The sequence below is a fragment of the Bos javanicus genome, chromosome 1, assembly GCF_032452875.1.
Source record: "Bos javanicus breed banteng chromosome 1, ARS-OSU_banteng_1.0, whole genome shotgun sequence".
In the NCBI taxonomy this organism is placed as follows: Eukaryota; Metazoa; Chordata; class Mammalia; order Artiodactyla; family Bovidae; genus Bos; species Bos javanicus.
In genome coordinates this window covers 152275477-152297295 of record NC_083868.1, presented here as the reverse complement: position 1 = coordinate 152297295, position 21819 = coordinate 152275477, and the positions used below count along the sequence as shown (strand labels likewise).

The following is a 21819-nucleotide window of genomic DNA, read 5'->3' as shown; positions in this document are numbered from 1 at the left end:
AAGTTGATTCTAAATTTACATGAAGGAATAAAAAGTCAAAACATTCCTGAAGAAGGAGATGGGGCGATTTATACCTTACCAGATATAAAGGCTTATTACAGCTACAGTTATTAAGACAGATGGTATTTGCAGAGGAACAGAAAAATTGACAAATGGAATATGATAGCTTAGAAGTAGATCCATGTATGTATGGAAATTTGATAGTTGATAGAGGTGACATTGGAAGATCCCTGGGGAAAGGACTGCTCAGGAAGTGATTCTGGGACCATTGGTGGTCCATGTAGGAAAAATCCAAAATTGTTTTCTGCTTCACATCCTTATACAAAAATCATGTATGGATTTAAAGGTGGATTTAAAGACTTAACTGGAAAAGACAAAAGTGTAAGCCTTTCAGAAGAAACTATAGGAAAAAAACTTTGACTTCAGAGTGGGGAAAATTTTCTCAAAGACTAAAAAGCATTCTATGCATGAAGATGATATAATAAAATTAGGAGTTTGTTTTCTTCAGACAATTAAGATGATACAAAGATATTAGAGAGACCAGGTGGGAAAAGTAACTTAAAATCTACTCAGCTGAGGGCCTTCCCTGGTAGTCCAGTGATTAAGACTCCTCACTTCCACTGCAGAGGGGCCTGGGTTTGATCCCTGGTCCTCTCTTTGGAGAACTAAGATCCCACATGCCACTCACTGTGGCAAAAAAAAACACACAAACCTATTCAACTGACAAAGATTAGTATTTCAGAATGTATAAAGAATTCTTGGGTAACGGTAAGAATGACAATGGAAAAACAGTCTTTTTATAGAAGAGGAATATACAGATAGTAAGTTAACGTATGATAACCCAGGAAATGGAAAATAAAACCTTAATGAGACACTGTTAGATTATAATAAAGTCCAACGGAGCTGAGTATTAATGAGGATATCCCTCTTCTTGATTTAAATGAAAAGATATAGCATATTGTGTGTATTTTAGTAATAATGAAATGTTATGTTAAAACTAAAACAAAACACTGACTTGAGCTGGCTCAGTCCATACCTGGCCTCTGTTGTAACCTTTCATATGCTAATAAGTTCCATTTCAGCCTCTTCCTGTTTTAGCCCCCAGTAGAATTCCTTTTTCAGCTGACCTGGATTGAGTTCACAGCAGCAGTGTGAGGCCACCATACACGGTGACTGGTTCATTAATTGGATATCATGTGCTTCATCAGGAAGTTAGCGGAAGAAGCAGTCTCTCACCCTCTGACAGTCAGACACCCTTTGGGCAGCTCTCCAGTTTAAACAACCACAGAAACATGCTGTTCATGGTAGAGCTGATTACTGTAGGATGGTAACACTGGAGAAATTTTAAAATCACTTAATTTTAAACTGAATGGGAACCTTAAAGTTGGGTTCCCTCATTTTTGGAATGAAATGGTAAAGTAAAAATCAACTAAGTTTGTTATTGGAAGACAGGATTTTGGTCTTCCCTGTGCCACTAACTTGCCTTGAAAGCCCAGGCAAATCACTTGTGCTCTGAGCCTCACTCACCAAGAGAGGGTCTGACTGATCTCACCCGCCATCTTTCTGGAGCTGCCCGGAGGACGAGAAAACCCAGCAGAAGCACAGTCCTGCCTCAGAGGAGGTGTTAGTGCCGTAATTTCTGTCTTATGGACGAGAAAGCACATTCAGAGGATGAAACAACTTGTTTAGGGTCATTCAGCCAGTTAACGGAAGAGCTGGCCCATGGATCAGGAGTTCCCAGATTCCTGAGTGACAGTCCCATGCGGCCTTCCCTTCCTTCTGAAAATAAGTGAGTCTCATACAAATTAAAGTTTTCAGATTGTTTTCTTCTTAGTCACATTTCTGACCAAAGTAAGAATGTCTTTATCCACTCAGTCAATCAGTTCAGTCGCTCAGTTGTGTCCGACTCTTAGTGACCCCATGAATCTCAACACGAGGCTCTTTATTGACAGTATTTTTAATGCATGCTAATGTTTGCCGGGGTCTAGCCCCAGCAGGATCCAGGGGTACCCTCAGAATGATGGCGTTGGCGATAAGGAAAGTGAAAGGGGAGAGAAAGAGGCTTGATCTTCCTTGGTTTACACAGAAAGCCAATAAAGCTCCTGGCATGGAACTTGCTCTGTTCACAGAGGTCGCAGGCACCCTCTCGGTGGGGTGAGGACGCAGGACGCCCCCTCCCTGGTAAAGATGCAGGGTGCCTTCCCGATCGGGTCTTAGAAGCCTAGGCAAAAAAGTGAATTCAGAGAGCCCCTGTGCCCCAAGGAGTCATCCTGAAAGAAGAACAGAGAGAGAAAGAAAGAAAATGAAAGAAAGATTGACACAGGGAGACCAAGCTTTGGTGAGCGAGGCCCATAACTTTATTTTCAAAAGGAACTTTTATACCTTGACTTGTACATAGAGGGAAATGAAAGATGCAGAGTCATGCAGCGTCAACCCAAACATTACATCTGTTTTGTCTTTATCGAAACCAGGATTTTTTCTGCATACCTTTTCCATAAACAATGTTGTATACATTATCTTCTGGCCTTGGAGGCCTGTGGACATTTTATGACCGTTTTTTGATAAAGCCTGCTCAACCAGAAAACTTATTTTCCCTTGAAGTGTTTTTTCTCTATATTTCTAATCTATGTCAGCCTCAGAAAATGCTAAAGGTGAAGTGAGTTACAACAAAGAAAGAACCAATTAGCTCAAAGGTCTGATGTGGTTAATTCTAAGGCTGCTGCTTGTTTTCCTTACATTCCAGCTATGTTAACCAGTGCACTCCCCCGTGCACAATGGATAAGGGGTATGGGCACTCGGCAGCAAGCATTGGCTCAACAATGAAATCCTACACCAGCACCACTCTAATAGTTTTTAACTCTTTGAAAGGCTCTATATTTTTAGAATGTTTTAGGCAGGCTTCCCGTGTCTCTCATGGTTGGGAGGCTGTGAACAATCACATGCGTAGCTGCAAGAGTCTGAATAAACCTGTCAGACAAGCTAGAAAGCCATCAGAGGGGTTTGAATTGAAACACTCCTATCATGCTCAGGATTAGAGCCCTAAGTTGACTTTTTCCAGAAAAAGGTGGTCGGGGATAGCCCCCTGTTAATGTCAGAAGAGTTGGTGAAAGGCACAAAATAGTAAGACAGATAGATTCCGGTTTTGGGGTAGATGCTCGAGCAGATCCAGGGAATCCCTCGAGTCCTGATCCACCTTTGCCTGTCAGGTCCTCTCCGCATGACCTTTGTCATGGGTGGGACCTCCTGTGGTGGCTCCCGGCAAGTGTTGATAAGAATTCGCTGTGAGAAAATCTGCAGCACACTTGGAAGTAGTATGGACAGTCTTTCACATTCTATTCAGGAAGAGGAAATATCAAATTACCTCAGATATCTACTGTAATAGGTAGTATATGTCATGTTTTAAAGATTATCTTGCTGATGCAAACAGTAAGAATATACTTAGTAAAATCAATGCCCCCTTTTGAAGACCACTCTCACTTGGTAATGTTACACAGTTTGAAAGAATACCCACTTAAAAAGCAAGTGTCAAAGCGAGTACCTTGTTCTTTTCATTCTGAAAAGCATATGGCTGTTTGCTTTGTAGGAGAGGAGCAGTTACACTGTGCTCTGCAGATTTTACCTTCCAGTTTTTGAAACGTCTGCTCTGTGACAGCTGTTTCTAAAGGCTGTGGTAAGGGGCTCCCACCGGTGCCTGGCACATGCCCCTTCTCTACACACCACACTGGCCTGTGGGCCCTCTGCCTGAAAGCAAGAAGTGCAGCAGCAGGGGAGAATGGGTAGTGTTACCCCTCCCTCCCAGCCTCTCTGGTGTTGTCAGGAGTGAGGACGGAATTGGACTGACACTCCCGCTTCCCGTCGCTGCCCGGGACTAACAGATATCCCCTATCCTCTCGTGATGCCTCTGACCCAAGTATGAGCTCGGACTCTGCTGTTAGCAGCTGCTGTGTGATTGTGGGCACATAAGCTGCTGTATGATTTTTCTGCTACCAGTTTCTTGGTCTCAGGATAATCACACTTTTCCTCTAGAATTGTATGAAGACCTAGTGAGAAAATGTCTGGTCAGCTGTAGAGGGCTTAGCGTGGTGTTAGCGTAGTGAGCAAGCCATACAGAACTGCATGCAGGAGCCCAGAACTGACACGCAGGCTGAGGAAGGCCAGAACATCAGTAAAAAGCCAGAACGTATTGATTACATAGATATTTAAAGAAACAGTTTGACTTACAGGGTCATGGATTAGGAGATGGCTAATACAATGATGGGAGAATGTGCTAATACTTTAGTGAGGGTACTTTTTTCCCTCTGATGTCTTCAGCGTTTTATTTGTAACACTGGACCTCCGAGGGTGCTCTCCTCAGAGCTCAGGAGGTAACCCCCCCAGCGCCTGGGACTCAGCCAGGCCTTACAAACCTTTGCTTGGCAGGGCCTTTTCCTTCGTAGTGCAGGCATTTCAGTCTGTCCCTTTTTATCACTGTCACAAATGTAAGTTATTCTCATCTGTAAAATAATCAGATTTTATTTTATAGTAAGTTCTGTCTGACTGGGTCCCCGAGTTATGTGCAGCCTATTTTGTTTTGTAGGTATTAAAACCAGGCAAAAGTGTCTTGTTTCGCGACTATGGGCTATATGATCATGCCATGCTTAGGTTTAAAGCCGGGAGCAAACTTGCAGAAAACTTTTATGTTAGACAAGATGGAACCAGATCATATTTTTTCACGGATGGTAAGATTGCTGGAATCTGTCATGATTTCTGTTTCCTTGATAGCACTGTTCTTGTGGTACTGCGTGGGTGGGGGTGACTGGACTCCATACACAGGCGCACGACCCTGAGCCAAAACCATTCACACACACCACTTACCGCATCAGCTGTGAGCTCACAGGCTGTCTAGTGAGGCTGTCCAGTTAGTGAACCGGGTCAGTGGAAACGCTCTGCTGCGCCATGTGGATGAGGCCAGGAGCTGTGTTGGGAAGGCTGGGAGGGCAAACCAGAATCTTCACTTCGTTCCCTCAGAAAGCAAGCGAATAGGACAGGATAGTGCCTTGAGATTACTTGAGTTTCACAAAGGTAAGAGACCTTTTTTTCTATAAAAGTGAGACTTCTTAAGTACACAAGCTTGCTAATAGAGGGGTCCTTAAAAGGTCATTTTTTATAAGAAAACAATCCAAATGTTGAATATGATTTTAGTATTTTGAACATTAGTTTTGAGCCTATTTTATACAGGCGCACCTTGTTTTATTGTGCTTTGCAAATACTCTGTTTTTCACAGATGGGAGGTTTGTGGCAGCCCTGTGTTGAGCAAGTCTATTGGCACCATTTTTCCAGTAGCATTTGCTCACTTCATGTCTTGCAGTATTTCAGACTTTTTCATTAGTATTATATTTGCTATGGTGATTTGTGATCAGTGACCTTTAATGTTACTGCTAAGACTCACTGAAGACTCAAATGATGGTTAACAATAAAGTATTTTTTAATTAAGGTATGTACATTGTGTTTTTAGACACAATGCTATTGCACAGTTAAAAGACCACAGCATAGTGTAAACATAACTTATATACACTGGAGAACCAGAAAATTTGTGAGGCTCACTTTATTGCTTTTTTCGGCTTTATTGCGGTGAACTGAACCCACAGTATCTCTGAGGTATGCCTGTAATATGAACCATAATATAATTACCTTCTTAAGCTCTAATTTTTACATTTGTTACTTCTTGAAATATTCTCTTAAACTCAAAAATAAAGCTAAAAATTAGTGATTACCATTAAGACTACAAAAGCATGAAAATATACAGTGAAAATTAAAAATTTGTTTTAATGTTTTGGATTCATGAAGTCTGATTAAATCAATTATAAATAATTGAGAAGATGTAGTAATATCTACAAAGTGCTTCAAAGTACATTCTTTGGAGTAATGCCTTTTATAAGAGTCACATAGCCATTCTTCTGTTTCACTTAACATGTAGTGATGTGTTACTCGGGTTAACTTTTCCTTAGGCTGTCACCATCAGATGTTTTTTTTCTCTGCACCCTGTTACCTGACTGCCCTTCGTCATGTCAGGATAGGTGAGGAGCTTGATGTAAACAGATTGAGTACACACACACACACACACACACACACACACACACACACACACTGTATGAGTGCATGCACACACACTGAGGGAGCGCGCACACTGTGAGTGAGCGCACACAGTGAGCACATACACTGTATGAACAAACACACGCTGTGAGTGCACACACTGTATGAGTGAGCGCACACACTGTGAGCACAGAGTGAGCATACACACACTGAACACATACACTGTAAATGAGCGCATATACACTGTATGAACGCTGAGTGAGCACACATACACTATGAACACACATACTGTATGAGTGCACACACTGAGCACACACTATGAACACACTGTGAGTGAGTGCACACTGAGTGAACACACATTGTGAGTGAGCACACACTGAACACACTATGAGTGAGCACACATACTGAATACACACTGAGTGAGCACACACAGACTATATGAACACACACACTCTGAGCACACACTGAACCCACACTGAGTACACACAGTGAGCACACACACTATGAACACACAGCACACACACTGTATAAGTGAACACACTGAACACACTGTATTAGTGAACACACATGCTGTATGAACACACCATATGAGTGAGCGTGCACACACTGTGAGTGAGCACATACATGCTCTATGAACACACACACTGACCACACTGTATGAGTGAGTGCACACACTATGAATGCACATACACGCTGTATGAGCACACACACGCTGTATGAGTGAGCACACACACTGTATGGACATACGTTGTATGAACGCACTGTACGAGTGAACACACACACAGTGAGCTCACACACACTGAGCGCGCACACACTGAGCACACACACCCACTGCATGAACACACACGTTGTATATGCGCACGTACACTGTGAGTGCAGGGTCTGGGCCTGTGCTGCTGGTAGGGAGTCCCGATGGGTCGAGGAGCGTGTGACAGTGACAGGTTGGTGAATGTCTTGGTGATGATTGGGAGTTTCTGTTGACAGAGAAGTAGGAGTGTGTCAGCCCCCAGAGCAGAGCCTTCTTACCCCTCGCATTGAGGTGCTCTCAGCCCCCTGCTGCACTGACTCTTGCTCAGGGTACAGTGGCATCCAGACTGCGAGCACTGCTGATCTGCTTGTCTTCCAGAATTCCTGGCGCGGCTCTTTCTGGACACAGGTTACGAAGAAGAGGTGAATGAGTATGTGTTTCGTGAGACGGTGAATAAAAAAGAAGGACTGTGTGTGCCGAGGGTTTTCCTTCAGAGCAAGTTCCGAAAGTCTCAGAAGAACCCAATTCCTGTTACCCCCGACCTGGGCCATGAATCCTGACCTTTCACTAGGTTGACCTCTGTGCCTGTCCTTGACGAGCAAAATTTAAAGTCACTCTTTATTTTGTGTATTTTTGTATTTTAACTTTTTTAAAAGAATGTGTATACAAATAAAAATACAAATATAATAGCAGTGCCTGAAAAGGAAAGTTTTATGGTGTAATGTAGTAAGATTCCACGTAGAAATGCATAAGGGCCCTGAGCACTTGAGGAGATCCATGTCATTCATCGTTCCTGCGAGTCTGAGTGTGCCACCAAGCAGTGTGTCAGACAATCCCGTGGAAAAGGAGGCCAGATAGACCAACGTAACACCTCCAAATGTATTTTTAGCTTGAAGAAGTGCTCTCTTTTTCTACTGTCTCATATTTTCCCATTTTCCTCTGCTTTGGTTCATTTGTGTGCCACCTCAAGACCAATGTCTACAAATTCCATTTCTGCTGCGTCTCAAGAACACCCCATGCCCCTCTGCCTCATTCTTGAGACCCTTCACACGTCACCTGTCCCCACACCCCTCTGGGACATGGGGCGGGGGCTGCTAGGAGGTCAGGACCGCCATGCCCAGTGCTGAGGTGGCCTGTGGGACCCTCCATAACCTGTTTCCTGTGTGACAACTTTTACTTTGTATAATCAGAGTTCTTTTGGCCTGCCAACAGGAGTTGATCCTGGAAACCTTTATGTTTCCATTTTTGCAGAAAGCTCTTGATGAGAACATGTCTCTAGTGTATTGTCTGGGCTGCCCACACAGCCAGCCAAGGCCCTAAAACCCCAGTCACCTCTGAGAGGGGGTGGCCCCCACGGGGAGGGGCTGGACACAGTCATAAGTATTCTGTGCAGTGAGCTCCTGGAGAGGAGAGGGACACACGGTGGGCTCAGACAGCGTGCTCGCCGGGGGTCGGCCGTCTGCCGTCTCTCCCTGACTGGAGGGGTCTTGACGGGCAGGAAGCAAGAGGGACTGCTGACTGTACCTGGTGTGTGGCTCTGTGTGTTCTCTCCCCTTCTTTTGAAGGCTGGAAGGTGGCTAGCCCAGCTGAGAGCAAAACTGAGGAGGGCTTAGTACAGAGTTGTCCTTTGAAATCAACCTGTGAAGAAACCAAGGGGAGAGCGCTCACAGGCCTCGTTAAGCAAGGGGCAGCCCCAGCCCCAGAGCAGCTGGTTAGTGGAGTGCCTCCACCAGCCCCAGGCTCCCCCTCCCCAGTCCAGGCTCTTCCCTCTTTGTCCCACACCCTGCTTCAGCCCTGGCATGCCGCTCAACGCCCCCTCCTCAGAGCCCCTTTAACCCTTTTCCTCCACTGCTTCCAACCAGCGTCACTTGGCTTTTAATGGCTGAGCTGGATAAAGGCAGCATATTTGAAGTAGGAACTGGAGAGCAGTGGTGGTCGGGTAAGGGTGGGCTTTTGTCATCGGAAGTCATTATGGCCTTACTCTGTCAGAGCCTTGGATTCCTTCCTTGTAAGTCCTGGGTAACTGTCTTGAGACCTGCTGGAGGTTGCTGACCCAGCCCACCACGCGCCCTGGAGCCAGGAGTGGACCTGAAGCACACTGAGCAGGCTGACAAGGACCTGGCTCTAAGAACAGGCCCCTCTGCCGGTGGTCGGCCTGTGAGCAAGGTACATGGTATCCTCCAAGCACAGCTTGGAGCTGTCTCCATCCTCAGGAGCACTGATGGCCCCAGACTCCTGCCCCGTAAGGGAAAGGCTGCACATTGTGCACTGGGGATATTTAAAGCTGGCCTGAGGACACATGCATCTCTGACACTGAGCCAGGTAACCTCAGTGACCCCACCTACTATACATGGGTTGTAAGATACAGTTAACTGAATGAGGAGCCGTTAACTGGGAATGAGTGTCATGGTTTGGGCCGGTAGACTGGGGTAAGAGAGGATAAAAGCTGGCCTCAGTTCTCTTGCCTCAGTTTCCATGTCCCTTCTCCCTGGGACCCCTCCATTACTGCACCCCAGACAGACAGAGAAGCAGGGTCTTCTGCAGGTTGGGTGCCCAGAGGACCCAGGAAAAAAGGCCACAGTTGGTTTAGTAGCGAAACTCTGTAACAGCATTTGCTAAATCATAGACTGCCAAGAGTCAACCAATATTGCCTTGTCTTCACAGGCAGGAAATAGCCCCAGAAAGGTAGTGAATACTAGTTTATAGTGCTATAGAAAATAGCACAAGTACTATCTCCCTCTAGAGTAAGGTGTATGCTATATATAGTATAGGATATTTATTATACTACACATGTGTGCTAAGTTGCTTCAGTGTGTGTGACTCCTTGCAATCCTATGGACCATGGCTCACCAGCCTCTCATGTCCATGGGATTCTCCAGGCAAGAATACTTGAGAGGGTTGCCATCTCCTCCAGGGGTCTTCCCAAACCAAGGATCACACCCACGTCTTTGATGTCTCCTGTGTTGCCCGGTGGGTTCTTTACCACTAGTCCTACCTGGGCAGCCCATTATACTTCGTACATACACACACTGTATACCATATACAGTGTATATACAGTCAGCAAAACAAGACTGGGAGCTGACTGTGGCTCAGATTATGAACTCTTTTATTGCCAAATTCAGACTTAAATTGAAGAAAGTAGGGAAAACCACCAGACCATTCAGGTATGACCTAAATCAAATCCCTTGTGATTATCCAGTGGAAGAGACAAATAGATTCAAGGGATTAGATCTGATAGAGTGCCTAAAGAACTATGGACAGAGGTGTGTGACACTGTAAATGAGACAGTGATCAAAACCATCCCCCAGATAAATGCAGGAAGGCAAAATAGTTATCTGAGAAGGTCTTACAAATAGATGAAAAGAGAAGCAAAAGTCAAAGGAGAAAAGGAAACATGTACCCATCTGAATGCAGAGTTCCAAAGAATAGCAAGGAGAGATAAGAAAGGCTTCCTAAGTGATCAATGCAAAGAAATAGAGGAAAACAATAGAATGGATGAGACTAGAGATCTCTTCAAAAAAAATTAGAGATATCAAGGGAACATTTCATGCAAAGATGGAAACAACAAAGGACAGAAATGGTATGGACCTAAAGGAAACAGAAGATATTAAGAAGAGGTAGAAGAACACAGGAAGAACTATACAAAAAAATCTTCATGACCCAGATAACCATGATTCTGTGATCACTCACCTAGAGCCAGGCATCCTGGAGTGTGAAGTCAAGTGGGCCTTAGGAAGCATCACTATGAACAAAGCTAGTGGAGCTGACAGAATTCCAGCTATTTCAAATCCTAAAAGATGATGCTGTGAAAGTGCTGCACTCAATATGCCAGCAAATTTGGAAAACTCAGCAGTGGCCACAGGACTGGAAAAGGTCAGTTTTCATTCCTATCCCAAAGAAAGTCAATGGTAGAGAATGTTCACACTACTGCACAATTGCACTTATTTCACATGCTAGCATAGTAATGCTCAAAATTCTCCAAGCTAGGCTTCAACAGTACAGAACTCCCAGACAGGCTGGATTTAGAAAAGGCAGAGAAACCAGAGAACAAATTGCCAACATCAGTTGGATCATAGAGAAAGGAAGAGAATTCCAGAAAAGCATCGACTTCTGCTTCATTGACTATGCTAAAGCCTTTGACTGTGTGGATCACAACAAACTGCAGAAAATTCTCAGACATGGGAATGCCAGACCCCCTGACCTGCCTCCTGAGAAACCTGTATGCAGGTCAAGAAACAACATGAGAACCGGACAGGGAACAACAGACTGGTTCCAAATTAGGAAAGGAGTCCGTCAAGGCTGTATATTGTCACCCTGCTTATTTAACTTCTATGCGGAGTACATTATGGAAAATGCCAGACTGGATGAAGCACAAGCTGGAATCAAGATTGCCGGGAGAAATATCAATAACCTCAGATATGCAGATGACACCACCCTTATGGCAGAAAGCGAAAAGGAACTAAAGAGCCTCTTGAAAGTGAAAGAGGAGAGTGAAAAACCTGGCTTAAAACTCAACATTCAGAAAACTATGATGATGGCATTTGGTCCCATCACTTCATGGCAAATAGATGGGGAAACAATGGAAATAGTGACAGACCTTATTTTCTTGGACTCCAAAATCACTGCAGATGGTGACTGCAGCCACGAAATAAAAAGACGCTTGCTTCTTGAAAGAAAAGCTATGACCAACCTAGATACATATTAAAAAGCAGAGACACCACATTTCTGACAAAGGTCCGCCTAGTCAAAGCTATGGCTTTTCCAGTAGTCATGTATGGATGTGAGAGTTGGACCATAAAGGCTGAGAGCCGAATGAGTGATGCTTTCAAATTGTGATGCTGGAGAAGACAGTGAGAGTCCCTTGGACAACAGGGAGATCAAACCAGTCCACCCTAAAGGAGATCAGTCCTGAATATTCATTGGAAGGACTGATGCTGAAGCTTAAGCTCCAATACTTTGGCCACCTGATGCGAAGAGTCAACTCATTAGAAAAGGCCCTGATGCTGGGAAAGATTGAAGGCAGAAGAAGGGGACGACAGATGACGGGACGGCTGGATGGCATCACTGACTCGGTGGACGTGAGTCAGCAAAACTGGACGTGGAACAACAGACTGGTTCCAAATAGGAAAAGGAGTACGTCAAGGCTGTATATTGTCACTCTGCTTATTTAACTTATATGCAGAGTACATCATGAGAAATGCTGGGCTGGATAAAGCACAAGCTGGAATCAAGATTGCTGGGAGAAATATCAATAACCTCAGATATGCAGGTGACACCACCCTTATGGCAGAAAGTGAAGAAGAACTAAAGAGCCTCTTGAAAGTGAAAGAAGAGAGTGAAAAAGTTGGCTTAAAGCTCAGTATTCAGAAAACTAAGATCATGGCATCCGGTCCCATCACTTCGTGGCAAATAGATGTGGAAACAGTGGCTGACTTTATTTTTGGGGGGCTCCAAAATCACTGCAGATGGTGACTGCAGCCATGAAATTAAAAGACACTTACTCCTTGGAAGGAAAATTATGACCAACCTAGATAGCATATTCAGAGAAGGCAATGGCACCCCACTCTAGTACTTTTGCCTAGAAAATCCCATGGACGGAGGAGTCTCGTAGGCTGCAGTCCATGGGGTCGCTAGAGTCAGACACAACTGAGCGACTTCACTTTCACTTTTCACTTTCATGTATTGGAGAAGGAAATGGCAACCCACTCCAGTGTTCTTGCCTGGAGAATCCCAGGGACGGGGAAGCCTGGTGGGCTGCCGTCTATGGGGTCACACAGAGTCGGACACGACTGAAGCGACTGCAGCAGCAGCAGCAGATAGCATATTAAAAAGCAGAGACATTACTTTGTCAACAAAGGTCCGTCTAGTCAAGGCTATGGTTTTTCCAGTGGTCATGTATGGATGTGAGAGTGGACTATAAAGAAAGCTGAGCACCGAAGAATTGATGCTTTTGAACTGTGGTGTTGGAGAAGACTCTTGAGAGTCCCTCGGACTGCAAGGAGATCCAACCAGTCCATCCTAAGGGAAATCAGTGCTGAGTGTTCATTGGAAGGACTGATGCTGAAGCTGCAACTCCAATACTTTGGCCACCTGATGCAAACAACTGACTCATTTGAAAAAACCCTGATGCTGGGTAAGATTGAGGGCAGGAGGAGAAGTGGATGACAGTGGATGAGATCGGCATTGCCATTGGCATCACCGACCAATGGACATGAGTTTGGGCAAACTCCAGGAGTTGGTGGTGAACAGGGAGGCCTGATGTGCTGCGGTTCATGGGGTCACAAAGAGTCAGACAGGACTGAGTGACTGAACTGAACTGAACTGAGGAAACTTCAGGAGATGGTGAAGGACAGGGAAGCCTGGCATGCTGCAGAGGTTGCAGGGTTGGACACAACTGAGCGACTGAACAACAACATACCATAGGCAATACTATATGGTACTATTAATTTCTTTTGAGTTTTTATGTCTACTGCATGCAACAATTCTAATTGTATTAACTCTATTTAGAATATGAACATCTGGGTTTAAGTCCAGGATGCCCCATTCAAGTAGCCTGCTTCTTCAAGCCTTGGCCTTCATGTTTCTAGGACTGAGATCCTGCTACTTGCAGCATGGGACTGCTACCAGGACTAAATGAGTGCTTTGTTTACTGTAGAGTTACAGGTAAGTTCTTGTTATTTCTGTTAGTTTTTATCGCCTAAGAAAATGACTTAATCCACACTCTTGAAGAAGGCTGTCAATATTCGGTCCTACAGGACCCTTTGAAAGGGCCTGGGATTTGAGTGAACCACCACCAGGTGGCGATAGAAGCCAGATAGTCCCACTGGCCTTCCTCGCCCCGATCCTAATTGCATTTGAAGTGTGTCCATTTTTGTTGTCTTTGAAGAGGAAGGGCAAATCTTACAAACATGTTTTCTAGGTCAACTTTAGCTCATAAGATCAATTTTTGCCTCACTGTGGGGATGAGAAAGCAAGGGTGCTTCTATCCAGCATTCATTCTCCGTTGCCTGCTTATGACAACGTTTTTAGGCAATGGACTCTGAAGTGGTCTGCAGGGCCTCTTCCTCATTCGCAGCTGGTTCTGTGGACTTGCTTTCGTGATTGGGTTTAAAGCAGGAGAGGGAACCGCCGTGTGGGCCCTTGTTTGCCTCCCGAGTCATTCAGTTAAACTTTGACAGCCTTCGGCTCCGTATTTCACAAGCGTCCATTAAGGGAGGGGAAATCATGAAATAAATTATGTCCACCAAGAGAGAAAAACGCTCCAGGACCAAGTTTGCTGTTGAGGAACAAATATTTAACAGAAACTTAAATAGGCTCCACTACCGAAAGCAAAAATAACATCAGCTGTGTTTTTTTTCTTTCCCTTCATTTTTGTTGTCTGCCCCCCTCCTACGTGTGACATTTCATTGGATGGTGTGCAGTAGGTGCTAGCTGGACAGAGAGCCCCGTGGGGTCCCTGTGGCTGAAGCACAGGGTTGGAAGGGAGGAGAGTGCAGTCATGTGCTGAGGGGCAGCCCCGGTCATGTCTTCACTAAGCCAGAGCAACAGAGAGGAACCCAAACCCCCACAACACCAGAGGAAAGAGGAACAGGAAGAAAGACTACCGGAAACCCGAGTGCAGCAACTGGCATCACTTAGAAAGAGCGTTTCTACACGTTCACAGCAGAAGCATCGTCTGCTGCAGTCTGGGATGGCTGTAGAGATAAGAACGTGGCACACAGCTCCTCTGGGATATCTTACCAAGCACATCGAGAAAAATATCAAGACCATCAAAACTAGACAATTCCCAGAGGAATTATAACTGTTAAAAATACAGTCAACTCTATTGAATCACAGCAAGATTCTCTGTGACTCACCTCCCAAAGTAATGGAAATAAAAAGAAAAATAAACAAGTGGGACCTAATTAGCTTTTGCGCAGCCTAGGAAACTACGAACAAGGTGAAAAGACAACCCTCAGAGTGGGAGAAAATGAATAATGAATGAAACAACCGACGAAGGATTAATTTCTAAAATATGCAAACAGCTCATAAAACTGAATACCAGAAAAACAGTCCAACAGAAAGTGGGCAAAAAGACCTAAACAGACTTTTCTCCAAAGAAGACATACAAATGGCTAATAAACACATGAGAAGATGCTCAACATGGCTCATTTCAGTTCAGTACAGTTCAGTCACTCAGTCGTGTCCGACTCTTGGCAACCCCATGAATCGCAGCAGGTCAGGCTTCCCTGTCCATCACCATCTCCCGGAGTTCACTCAGACTCACGTCCATCGAGTCGGTGATGCCATCCAGCCATCTCATCCTCTATTGTCCCCTTTTCCTCCTGCCCCTAATCCCTCCCAGCATCACAGTCTTTTCCAACGAGTCAACTCTTCGCATGAGGTGGCCAAAGTATTGGAGTTTCAGATTTAGCATCATTCCTTCCAAAAAATACCCAGGGCTGATCTCCTTTATGATGGACTGGTTGGATCTCCTTGCAGTCCAAGGGACTCTCAAGAGTCTTCTCCAACACCACAGCTCAAAAGCATCAATTCTTTGGCACTCAGCTTACAGTCCAACTCTCACATCCATACATGACCACTGGAAAAACCATAGCCTTGACTAGACGGACCTTTGTTGGCAAAGTAATGTCTCCGCTTTTCGATATGCCATCTAAGTTGGTCATAACTTTTCTTCCCAGAAGTAAGCATCCTTTAATTTCATGGCTGCAGTCACCATCTGCAGTGATTTTGGAGCCCAAAAAGATAAAGTCTGACACTGTTTCCACTGTTGCCCCATCTATTTCCCATGAAGTGATGGGACCAGATGCCATGTTCTTCATTTTCTGAATGTTGAGCTTTAAGCCAAAATTTTCACTCTCCACTTTCACTTTCATCAAGACGCTTTTTAGAGAAATGCAAATCAAAACTACAAAGAGATATCACCTCACACTGGTCAGAATGGCCAAAAAGAAGCACAAATAATGCTGAAGAGGGTGTGGAGAAAAGGGAACCCTCTTGGACTGTTGGTTGGAATATAAGTTGATATAGCCACTATGGAAGATGGTATGGAGATTCCTGAAAAGACTGAGAGTAGAACTTCCCTTTCTCTTTTCACTTTCCTGCATTGGAGAAGGAAATGGCACCCCGCTCCAGTGTTCTTGCCTGGAGAATCCCAGGGGCGGGGGAGCCTGGTGGGCTGCCATATATGGGGTCGCACAGAGTCAGACACGACTGAAGCGACTTAGCAGCAACAGCAGCAGAACTACCATACGACCAGCAATCCCACTACTTGGTATATACCCTGAGGAAACCAAAACCAAAAAAGGTGTGTGTACCCCAATGTTCATTGCAGCACTATTTACAATAGCTAGGACATGGAAGCAACCTAGATGTCCACCGACAGATGACTGGATAAAGAAGCTGTAGTGTATACACAATGGAATATTACTGCTGCTGCTGCTGCTAAGTCGCTTCAGTCGTGTCCGACTCTGTGTGACCCCATAGAGGGCAGCCCACCAGGCTCCCCTGTCTCTGGGATTCTCCAGGCAAGAACAGTGGAGTGGGTTGCCATTTCCTTCTCCAATGCATGAAAGTGAAAAGTAAAAATGGAGTCACTCAGTCATGTCTGACTCTTAGCAACCCTATGGACTACAGCCTACCAGGCTCCTCCGTCCATGGGATTTTCCAGGCAAGAGTACTGGAGTGAGGTGCCATTGCCTTCTCCAAATGGAATATTACTCAGCCATAAAAAGGAACACATTTGAGTCAGTTCTAATGAGGTGGATGAACCTAGGGCCTATTATACAGAGTGAAGTTAAGTCAGAAAGAAAAAAACTAATATCCTATAAAAATGCATGTGTATGGAATCTAGGAAGATGGACCTGATGAACCTATTTACAGGGCAACAATGGAGAGGCAAGACAGAACTTATGGACATGGGTCAGGGGGGAGGGTGGGAGGGATGAATGGAGAGAGTGACGTGGACGTGCACACACACCACCTGTAAAACAGATAGCCAATGGGGGCTTGCTGTGTGACTCAGGGAACTCAAACCGGGGCTCTGTAACAACCTAGAGGGGTGGGAAGGGGTGGGAGGGGGAGGGGGTTCAAGAGGGAGGGGACACATGTACACCTATGGCTGACTCACGCTGCTGTGTGGCAGAGGCCAACACAACATTGTGAAGCATTTTTCCTTTGATTAAAAATGAATGATTGGAAACCAAAAATATATAGTCAACTCTAATTAGAAATAATCATAAATAAATTGAGGCTCCTTCTTCCTATGAAAGGAATAGAGCTTGAGAAAGAAAATTCCATGCTGGTAAAGAAATGTTCAGATTTTTTTTTTTCAATTATAGCTGATGCTTTTTCTTCTTTATACTCTTCTGAAATGTCCCTGTTTTCTGTAATGAGCATATATTGCTTCTACAGTAAGGGAAAAAGTGATCTAGTCCTCAGAACTCCATTCAAAAACCTCTTGGGTTAAATGAGCTTAAATCCTTGTGACAAATCTGCTAAAACCTTTTCAGCCTTTGAGATTCTTATTGACCAGGAGCTAGAAGACACCTCCCAGGAGTAAGAGATTGGATGTCTCTCTCAGGACAGTCTTTTGCTCCCAGTGCTCTGGAGTCTTGGAGAGGGAGTTTTCATTTGCTGGTCTCAGCTCTCCCTGGCTGCTTTGAGTTTGGAAATGCATATTCTTCAGTCCCTTGGGGAAATTTACTTGAATTATTCATTTAATTATTCCTCACTTCTAAAACAAACACACATGTACCCCACCTGTGTTTTCTCTCTTTCTGGAACTTTCATTAGGAAAACGTCGAGCTTCCTGAACTGATGCCATCATTTTGCAACCTGTCCTCTCCTCCTCTGCCGTCCTCTTTCTCAGCATTTTGCTTTCTGGGAGATCTTGCTGACAATCCTTTCATTGAGTTTTTAAATTTCTGCTTTTATAATTTTAATTTCCAAGAACCCTTTTTTATTCTTTCAATGTCCATTTTAAAAATAGCAACTGAGTCTTATTTCACAGAAGTAATGTCCTCTCTGATCTAAGTCATACACTCTGCACAGGGGCAGTATTGTCTCCCAAAGGAGTAAAAATCAGTGTTGGTCAAAAATGTTAGATATTGCAACAATTTGTGTCTCTCCAAAATGCAATCCTTTTTATATTGTTCATGGAATTCTCAAGGCAAGAATACTGAAGTGGTTTGCCATTCCCTTCTCCAGTGAACCACATTCTGTCAGACCTCTCCACCAAGACCCGTCTATCTTAGGTGGCCCCACACGGCATGACTCATAGTTTCACTGAGTTAGACAAGGCTGTGGTCCATGTGATCAGACTGGTTAGTTTTCTGTGATTATTGTTTTCTCAACCTTATTTGACAAAATCATATTCTTCAATATTTAATTTTTCATTGGGAAAAAATAAGTTTTGATTCTAATTTTTCTCCTTAGAGGTGAGGTTTTTCATCTCCCTGTATAGGCTCTGTATTAGTCTGGATTCTCTGGAAAAAGCGAACCAATATATATAATATATATTGTATGTATAATAATATATATATTTATAATTATATAAATATATAATATTTATTTGATCAGTGTTTTATTATAATTTTGTTATTTGATTTTATCCACACGGTTAGATGTTCTTTGTCTTCTCAAACAAGTGAAGACATTTAACAGACAGACAAATGGATGGATTTGGGGGGTTTATTAAGGATAATATAAACTGTTAGCAAAACAAATAAGTGTCTGCCATTGAAGACGAAAAAACAGGAGGGGAATAGAGGAATTCACAACAAAGCAAAGAGATGGGCAATTTAAAAATAAATGAGAGAGAGAGGTTGGTTTACTATAAGGAGTTGGCCTACACAGTTATGGAGGCTGGGAAGTCCAGGATCTACAGTTTTCAAGCTGGGGGCCTGGGGGAGCAGACAGGATAATTTCAGTCGGCTTACACAGTTATGGAGGCTGGGAAGTCCAGGATCTACAGTTTTCAAGCTGGGGGCCTCGGGGAGCAGACAGGATAATTTCAGTCTGCGTCTGACAGCCTGAGAAGCAAGACTGTTGATGTTTAAGTTCAAGTCTGAGTCTGAAAGCGGGAGAAGACCAATGACCCAGATACAGACAGGCAAAGAATTCTTTCTTACTCAGGCTTTCATTCTGCGCAGGCCCTCAGCAGATTGGGTGAGGCCTGCCCACACGGGGAGGGCAATCTGCTCGACTCAGCCTACTGATTCAAACGTTGGCCTCATCCAGAAATACCCTCACAGACACACTCAGAAATAATATCTAACCTATCTGGATGTTCAGAGGCCCAGTCATCACCCTCCATTTACTTTTTTTTTTCCTTTCCTGTTTTGGTCTCTACCTTTAGAGGCTTTCCTCAGATTTGTGGTGATCCTTGGTTTTCCATTCGTATTTTAAAACAGGGAGCTAAAAACCTGCTGAGAACTTTGAGCATCAGGGGGAGTTGACGATGTGGGCTTCTCTGTATGGCAAGCCACCTGTTGCCTTATGTAACCCACGTTTTTGTATCTTTAGGTCTCTCCAGAAAGTATCTTCCAGTATGTGCCTAGAAGATACCGTCCTAGCTACCCGTGGTCTGGGAGCCAAGCCAGTGAGGAGTGGGGTGGATCTCAGCCCTCAGTCCCCTGTGAGAATCTCTAGCATCGTGCTGTCTTCAGGCCAGTGCCCCGTCCCCACGGCTGCTGCTGTGCCTTTATCCAGAGACTTGTGTTTTCAGCCGTTTAGTCTTGTTGCGGGCTTGGGGCCGTGCAGCGGTCTGGCTGTGTGAACATGGGGAAGGGTTGGGGTTAGAGACACTCTCTAGTGACTATCACCCAGTCCTTCTGTTTTCAGTCCCATCTGCACCCACACTTCTGGAAACAGCTGGCACCACCCAGTACATGCCACAGAGCCTGTGGGAGTCCTCAGCGCAGGCCGAGCTGCTCCTTGCCCTTCCTCACCCTGGGCGTCAGATTCAGCGTGTCATCTACGAGTCAGCGGCTACTCGTCCTTCAGTGTTCAAGCCCCGCCACGTTTTGTCGTCTCTGTGTGGTCTTGTGCGGTACAGGGTCCTTTTGCCGTCATTTAGACGGATTTCCAGGAGGAGCTGGAGGAAGTCCCTGTGTGTATTCTGCACGTGAGGACTGACTGACTCGTGGGCTGGGAAGGAAAAGGTAGCACACGGGTCGGTGGACGGGTTGAGCAGGAGGCAGATGGCATGCTGGCCGAGGGTAAAGGGCCTGGCAGACCTGGAGGGGCAGAGACAAGGCGGGGGAGCTGAACCGGGTGGCGCAGCCTTAGAACTTAGGAGAGCTCCATTCAAGGTACTGCCTCGGCAGAATCCAAAGGTGTTGCTGAATCAGGATCAGAAAGCGGCTTCAAGCTGTATCCAAGAGAGTGCATCAAGGACCTTAGAAATAGCTGTAATTTTATTCAATTAACTTCATTTGTAGAATTCTTTCCTGAGAAGAGAAAGTATAGAATATACATATAATATGTATACTTTCCTAATAAAAGTTACTATATATACATAGTATTACTGTATATATGGTATATATAATATACAGGCTATTATATATAGGCTTATTTCACTTAGTATAATGTCCTCAAGCTTCATCCATGTTGTAGCATGTGACAGAACTTCCTTCCTACTTAAGGAAATAAAATAAAATTCCATTTTATGTATATACCACACTTTGTTCATTTATCTATTGTTATTCTGGTTCAGTCACTAAGTCATGTCCAACTCTTTGTGACTTCATAGACTGCAGCCTGGGTTTAGACTGTTTCTAAAATTTATAATCTCTAATATTATAAAAATGCTGCTAATGAATGTCTTTGTGGAAAAAGTCTATATATATTATTTATATAATATATATACTTCCTCTTGGCTTTTGCAGATGCCGTTGTGCCGAAGCACAGCCGCCCCCAAGGACATATTGTTTGCGTCTTCTTTCCTGCAGTAACAGCAGAGTCTATCGCCAACAAAGCCTAAAATATCTACTATCTGGTCCTTTAAGAAACAGTTTGCTGACTTCTGATCTGAATGACTAGTAGAAGAATGGTTAAGCCAGTTAAGGGGCATCACCCCAGTTTACCAGCTATTTTTTAACTGGTAAAGAAAAAAACCCCAAATGTACTATGTTAACCATTTTTAAGTGTACAGTTCAATAGTGTTACCCATGCTCACATTGTTGTGAAATAGAGCTTCATCTTGCAAAACCGAAACTCTCTACCCATTAAATATCATTGCCCTTTCCCCAGCCTTGTATCCTGCTCTCTGTTTCTATGAATTTGAATACTTTAGATACCTCAGATGAGTGGAACCATACACGTTTTATCTCTTTGTGCCTGACTTATCTCACTTAGCGTAATGCCCTCAAGCTTCATCCATGTTGTAGCATGCGACAGAACTTCCTTCCCACTTAAGGAAGGAAATAAAATTAGAATTCCATCTTATGTATATACCGTACTTTGTTCATCAGTCAACAGGTATTTGGGTTGCTTCTGCCTTTGGTTGTTGTGAGTAATGCTGTTGTGAACATGGTGTACAAATGTTTCTGTGAGACCCTGCTTTTAATTCTTTGGCTATAAATTCAGAAGTAGAATGGCTGGATCATACGGTAGTTCTATTTTTAAGTTTCTGAGGAACCTCAGTGCTATTTTCCACAGCAGTTGTACTATCTCCCCTTTTTACTGAAGTATAGTTGACGTACAGCATCTTGTTAGTTTCAGGTGGGCAGCACAGTGATTTGACATTTATATGCAATACAAACTGATCACCATGATGAATCTAGTCACTATGCATGCGTGCCATCGCTTCAGTTGTGTCCGACTCTGTGAGACCTGTGGACTGTAGCCCGCCAGGCTCCTCTGTCTATGGGATGCTCCAGGCAAGAGTACTGGAGTGGGTTGCCATGCCCTCCTCCAAGAATCTTCCCAACCCAGGGGTCAAACCTGCATCACTAACATCTCTTGCATTGGCAGACAGGTTTTTTCCCCACGGCTAG

The 21819-nt window shown here is 44.3% G+C and overlaps 1 protein-coding gene across 6 annotated transcripts in view; it reads left to right on the top strand.

The window, feature by feature from the left end:
* Positions 1–21272, top strand: part of METTL6 (methyltransferase 6, tRNA N3-cytidine) — a 29952-nt gene extending 8680 nt beyond the window's left edge. The window contains exons 4-6 of one of the 6 annotated variants that reach the window (XM_061424939.1): positions 4577–4718; positions 5988–6056; positions 7199–7509. In XM_061424939.1, coding sequence (XP_061280923.1) covers positions 4577–4718; positions 5988–6056; positions 7199–7380 — 393 coding nt within the window. In that variant the 3' untranslated portion in view covers positions 7381–7509. Of the gene's footprint in view, positions 1–3583; positions 3911–4576; positions 4719–5987; positions 6057–7198; positions 7510–13327; positions 13364–20709 lie in introns of those variants that run through there. The other 5 variants (XR_009737915.1, XM_061424945.1, XM_061424952.1 and 2 more) reach the window with 5 other exon arrangements.
* The last annotated feature ends 547 nt before the right edge of the window (positions 21273–21819 follow it).